Consider the following 6606-nt stretch of genomic DNA (forward strand, 5'->3'; position numbering starts at 1 on the left):
CCAATTCTGAACTAGTTGCTTATCATCATGCATATTACTAGGATATTGGCTGTTTATTAGTACTTATAAAGAACATATTAATGCCTTATCCACCCAATACCTAAACTTGTCAACTACCTTAATAACTATTAATAAGCGATAATTAGGAGTCTATTGAGGCAAAAGTCTTGGTTAATAGTGGGAATTGGACCCTAATCTAAAGTGTGAGCATTTATATTAACAGATACTTTTAATTTTAATAATGTATTTGTAAATGCTGACATTAACATTTAGAATACTTTCCATTGTTAGTTTGTTAACTAACGCAGTTAACTAATGTTAATGAATGGAACCTTATTGCAGTGTTACCAATATTCTTTCAGTTTTTTGTGATAATGAGGCTAATTTCAAAATGTTATTTTATTTATTTATTATTTAATGTACATTAGGGTCTCAAAAGACAGTTCAAGTCAATTTCAACAAAATATGTATAATAAAAAATATTTCATGTAATTATTTCTATTCAATAATAAGCCATTCATTTTGTAATTTCCGTTTAATATTAATATTAGGTTTGTGCTGCATGACTTACTTTGTTCTCATAATTGCCAGTTGAAAGACGACGGCGATACAACATCAACTACAGGATCAAAGAGCTGGGAACGCTGATACCAAAATCAAATGACCCGTAAGTAAAAGTCTTACTGGATACACAGCCGAACTCAAAGTCTTCACATCAAATCACATCAGAGATAGACTCTTAAAGACAGGGCAAAATGATGCCGAAGGAGAGAGAAAATGACAGTTCAGGGCTCATTTCTCAAGGAAATACCTACAGCGCGAACAGACCACCATCTGAATGATGAAAATGAGGTTCAAGGCAAAGTATAGACCATTTGAACTAAAGTTTAAGCACAACTGAACCCAGAGATGAAGTACGGTGCAGACAGGGAGCCCATTGCCCCGGCTTAATTGAACTTTTTATCGAATTTAAATGGAAGGCTAGTGCTGTCACCTTGCCATTAACACAAGATAAAGGAGATTATTAGCTCAGATCAGGCCAACATCTTATTCCAAAGAAAGAGACAATTTCACGACACTTTCCTCCTTTTAAAAAGTAATGGTATCGGGAATGACTGCACTTTACTTCGGCTTCCAAAGTCCAATTTTTTTTCCGCCTCTTCCGACACCTATTTTTGCTCAGGGATTAATTTTACCGTACAAGGGGCCATAGAATGGTCTTTCTGCAGACGTACTTAACTATTCCATTAAAATTCCCATTCAAAGGCAAGGTAATGTCCGAGAATGAATAATTGGCCATGTAAATCACAGTTTCTTGGTCCTGGGGAAAAAAAGGAGACCCTTGTGAGGCTTTTCTCTGTGCATGAAAGTTCTACTGATGCAAAGGCGCTGTTGAGAAAGGTTATCTTTTACGTTTCTCTGCCAGTGATATGCGCTGGAACAAAGGGACGATCCTCAAGGCCTCGGTGGAATACATTAAGTGGCTGCAGAAAGAGCAGCAGCACGCCCGTGATCTCGAGAGCCGACAGAAGAAACTAGAACAGGCCAACAGAAGACTCCAGCTACGAATCCAGGTAAAGACACGAGGGGAATGTGGCCAGAGAATGAGATGTAGACATGAGAGACGGTAGAAAGCGATGGTTGTAGGAGCGAAAGGCAAGAAAAAAGACATCTTTATAAACTATCAGATGAAACAATTTAATTCTACACTTTGAGCATTTATCCGAAATAACATCTAAATTGGACTGATAGCATTAAATTAACCCTAATTTTATTTAAACAAATGGGGAAAAACACTAATTCATTATTCAGTCAAAAAGAGTTACAACAGAAACCGCAGAATTTCCCTACATAACAGACAAAGGGGCAAAAAATGAATTGGTGAGTTGTTTGTTTGACCACTGAATCACGTAATCACCTGAATCGTTTGAACAAAGCGATTCTCTCAAATGAATTGGGCTTCCCATTATTTAAGGGCCATGTTTAATTATTGCCTTAACTCTCTCCTTGTCAAATCTACAGACATGATAAAATGCGGTAACATTGTTTTGTTTCTCGTTGGAAAATTATCTTGAAACTGGAAGGAAAAACCTAGAAGTATCAGTACTTTTAGTTCGTTACTCCCCGACATTGATGGACAAGCAGCTAAAACCAGCATGATAGTGTCCACACTAGTGGTTTTAACTGGTCACTTAAGCTTATCACCATCTTTACCAGCTTAGCTTGAAAACAAAGGTTCAAACACACCTCCCCATGTGCCTGACATCTGAGCGGCCTGCTCCTTTCGATGTTTGTAACCGCCTTTCCGGCCCCGCTTTAAAACACGGTGAGCTGAGGTGATTATCTGATTAATAATTATCTGAGCAGAATGTGCCCCGGAATTAGATTATGAGGGCTAATAACTTTGAAGAGCTGGGCTCCTCGTCTGAATTTATGCATTAGTTTCCAACAGTATTGACATATTCACGGACCAGGCGCGAGTCTTCTTCACACATGTGAAGACATCGCAATTAGCCCTCAAAGTAATTACCCCGAGGCTTCCTTTCCAAAAGCTAATGCTAATAATACCTCAATTGAGTGTCTGAAGATACCCACGCTGAGAGGCAATGCAATAGCTCATTTAGACTGTCTCCGCTACAGATGATGTGTGGGAGTAATGGAAATATGAAACCATTGCGGGTAGTGTAGACACTTGCATGAGTACTAGGTTAGTAATTAGTGTTAATCTCATCAACCAAAACGAGTGAACAAATCTTGTTTCATTATTTTTTTTTTTATTATTTAATCAACAATAACAAAAATGAGTAATAAATGTGCACATCATTATATTTAAATTATTTTAGATTGAGAAGAAGATGAGTAAACAAATAATGAGGTCACACTTTTTTACAGTGTCCATGTTACACATCTTACATGTACTTACTGTAGTCAAAACAGTAAATTATGCATAATTACAAGCAACTAACCCTAATTATATAGTGCGTACGTGTTGTTAAATATTAATAGAATATAACATTTATATTAATATAATATAAACCGACTCAATAATAAAAATACAGTCTAAATATAAAAATAAATGAAAGTATTCAACAACAAAAAAAAAAACACAAAAAAAGCCTGATATTAATGTTTTTCAAAGTAAAATACAAAATATTAATGTACTATCCAATAATAATGTTTTAAATCAGGGGTGTCCAATCCTGCTCCTGCCGATCGACTGTCCATCACAGTCAATCTCCAACCCTAATCAAACACACCTGACTTTAATTTTCAAGTGATCCTGAAGACATTAATTGGTTGCTTCAGGTGTGTTTGATTAGGGTTGGAGATGAGCTGTGCAGGACAGTCGATCGGCAGGGGCAGGATTGGGCACCCCTGTTTTAAATGATCCAATCACCCAAACTCATTCTATACATAACATTAATCAGATATTTAAATATGTATAAAATATGTCAATTATTTGGTTTATTTTGCTTTTTAAACAGGCAATTGTTATTAGCTGCCATTCTAGTCACAGTAAAATGTACTCATATTAATAAACAGGACAATGAAATGATGACCAATGTAAGAATATTTTCACCAAAACCTGTGTAATGGTGTCAGCTCAAGGCCAAAGGTCTGGGCAAGTTAATGATTGTGCGCCACACACCGTTAAGCTGTCATGTTGTAACGGGAAGCCTTGCTTGCTGGAAGTTACCTCAGAATTTATCTCTGTGATGGATGAGTTTGAAGTTGAATGCACCCTTCATGTGTTTATGGCACATGAGGGCCTAGAGCAAAAAAAGGAGGAAAGAGACCAAATTAGAGCGCCATCTATTTCTGTCAGACTTGACCCGGACGGCCTGAATGCAAAGGGGACAGTTTATCTCAACCCACCTTCCTGTGTGTGTCTTTGACAGGAATTGGAAATCCAGGCTCGTGCTCACGGTCTGCCCAGTATGGCTGCTTCAATGGGAGCAGTTGAACTTTCATCCCATCTCCTGAAGCAGCACCAGACCCCCCCACAGCCAGGCCAGCCCCCCCTCTACCCTCAGGAGGACATCAGCGGCCCGGACTACACCCAGAGGACACCCTTGCCGGCGGCCATGGTTGTGGGGAACGGCGGAGAACAGACCGACGGCTCCACCACCTTCTCAGATCCTCTCTCCCACTTCACTGACTTCTTCTGCAGCACCTTGAAAGAAGAGCACCGGCTGGACGAGATCCTGATGGACGACCCCCTCTCGCCCTTCGGGACCGACCCACTCCTCTCCGCCGGATCGCCCGCGGCGTCCAAAGGGAGCAGTCGCAGGAGCAGCTTCAGCTCAGAGGAAGCAGACGATCTCTGACCGTCCCGACGCCGACCTGCAACACTGTGTAACTGACCTCCCATTTCCATTGGATTACAAAGACAACGGGAACTCATCCCAACATCTTACCCCAATGTTGAGTCAGACACATCAAAAAAGGGAGACTGACTGATTGATCTACTGACATTGACATACTGTGCAGATAAAGGACTGTCTGTACAGCGATAACACTGGTTACAAGCGATCACTGGATTACCAAATGTATATTTCTGACACTTAATGGCATTGTTGAGACGGACCAGTTTAAAGAAAGAAATCTTTTTGTGCCTTATCCCAAAGCAAGCTAACTTTATTACCACTGAGACCAGAAGCGATGCAGATGTAATTATGCTAGGCAGGAAAACCCTAACACGTCTTTCTGTATCATACATAATGTATTTTTCCAGAAACATACTGTTCAAGTATTTATGTTTTAATCACTGTATTCTTTAAAAAAAAAACATTTCTTATTCTAACTCTTTTACTTTTTATATATAACTCTAGGGGTGTGGGAAAACACAATAAACCCCTTTTTGATAAACTCAACACACTGTCTCACATTTCTTGCGTATTCAAATTGTCATTCAAGTCAAAGTTTCGGTAAAGAATATAGTTTGAAGAATGTTGGCAACCAAACTGTTTTGGTGGCCAAAAAAACAAACACAAGGACATCTCTTCTTTTATGTTCCACAGAAGAAAGAAAGTCACACAGGTTTGGAACAACATGAAGGTGAGTAAATGTCCCTATCAAATAATAATAAAATGGCAGTTTAGAATATTTTGTAGAATGTTAGAACTTCACATTTAAGTTTACATTTTTGAAAAGTATGTTCATCGTGAATCTCCAATTCGTATGGAAGCATGTTTCCACCATGGAATAAAATATAAAAATCGCGAGATATAAAGCCACAAATCTGAGAAATAATTTGCATTTTATAGTTTATCTCTCGCAATTACGACTTTTTATCCCAGCAATTCTGAGTTTTATTCCTCACAATTTTTTTTCTTTCTCAGAATTGCAATTCCTGGGGGGGAAAGGTCAGAATTGCAAGATATGAACTTGAGTTTGAATTTATCTTTTTATTCCATGGTGGAAACATGCTTTCATAAATTAGTCTTAAATCTACAATGCTAAACTTTTTTTTGAAAATCAATTATTGAGCATTGCAATACTTATTAGTACTATACGTTTATAATCTATCAAATAAATTCTTCTAACAGTTAAAGGTGGTATCAGCGATTTCAGGCCCAAACATAAATGATCACATTCATCTAATATTTCGCTAGCTGCACGCCCCATAAGCATGCTGTCAAAAAAACCGCGTCTCTCTAGGTAGCCTAGGCTCTGAGATCTGCACACAAAAACAGCTGTTTTCAGTCTGTTTGGCCAAATAATCAAAACCCAAACAAATAGTGTTCCAACCAATCACCGACAGGGGCGGGTGTTGTGAGGTTTTCGCGTGCAGCCGTCATAGGCAGCCGTGCACGAGCGCAAAACCTCACAACACCCGCCCCTGTCGATGATTGGTTGGAACACTATTTATTTTGGTTTTGAGTGATGTTGATACCAACTGTTTATGTGTGCAGATCTCAGAGCCTAGGCTACCTAGAGAGACGCGTTTTTTTGACAGCATGCTTATGGGGCGTGCAGCGAGCGAAATATTAGATGAATGTGATCATTTATGTTTGGGCCTGAAACCGCTGATACCACCTTTAATGTCATTAACACATTTTACAAACTTTACATTCAAAAAGTTATTGACGCCTGTCAATTAAGACATTCTTTTAATAAAAGAAGCACTTCACTTCTACTTACCTTACATAACAAAAGATTTTTTGCGAATCCGGCCCCAGACTGAGGAGTGATGATGACACTGATGAGACCCGGGTCTGAAGTACCGGCTCGCACTGGGAGGCCGACAGTTTGATTGACATGTTGATTGACCAGTGATGAAGATGACCATCACCCGCAGGACACTAATGACACTCGAATAACCACTAATAATGTGCTAACAGTCTTCTGAACCACTACTAACAAAAACCATCCGCAGCAGAAGTTTACCACAGAACAGTCAAGAGAAAAATCACACCAGACTTTGAATCCCAAACGAGTTGAGTTCTACTGCATATACAAACACTAACGATCATAAATAGTTAGCAACAACATGTAAGACGAATCTCACGGCTGCTCTGAGCCTCTTCTGAGTCAAGTTGATTTAAAGTTTTATTTTGGACTTGCCCAGAATAGGCAGCCTTCTAAAGACACATTTCATTAGCA

At 39.0% G+C, this 6606-nt stretch overlaps 1 protein-coding gene across 8 annotated transcripts in view; it reads left to right on the top strand.

Moving 5' to 3' along the window:
- The window catches only part of tfec (transcription factor EC), a 49452-nt gene extending 44580 nt beyond the window's left edge, over positions 1–4872 (top strand). For all 8 annotated transcript variants that reach the window (XM_081363620.1, XM_081363621.1, XM_081363622.1 and 5 more), the window contains 3 exons: positions 592–667; positions 1427–1574; positions 3900–4872. In XM_081363620.1, coding sequence (XP_081219746.1) covers positions 592–667; positions 1427–1574; positions 3900–4328 — 653 coding nt within the window. In that variant the 3' untranslated portion in view covers positions 4329–4872. The remainder of the gene's footprint in view (positions 1–591; positions 668–1426; positions 1575–3899) is intronic.
- The last annotated feature ends 1734 nt before the right edge of the window (positions 4873–6606 follow it).

The sequence above is a fragment of the Scardinius erythrophthalmus genome, assembly GCF_964197995.2.
Source record: "Scardinius erythrophthalmus genome assembly, chromosome: 4".
NCBI lineage: Eukaryota > Metazoa > Chordata > Actinopteri > Cypriniformes > Leuciscidae > Scardinius > Scardinius erythrophthalmus.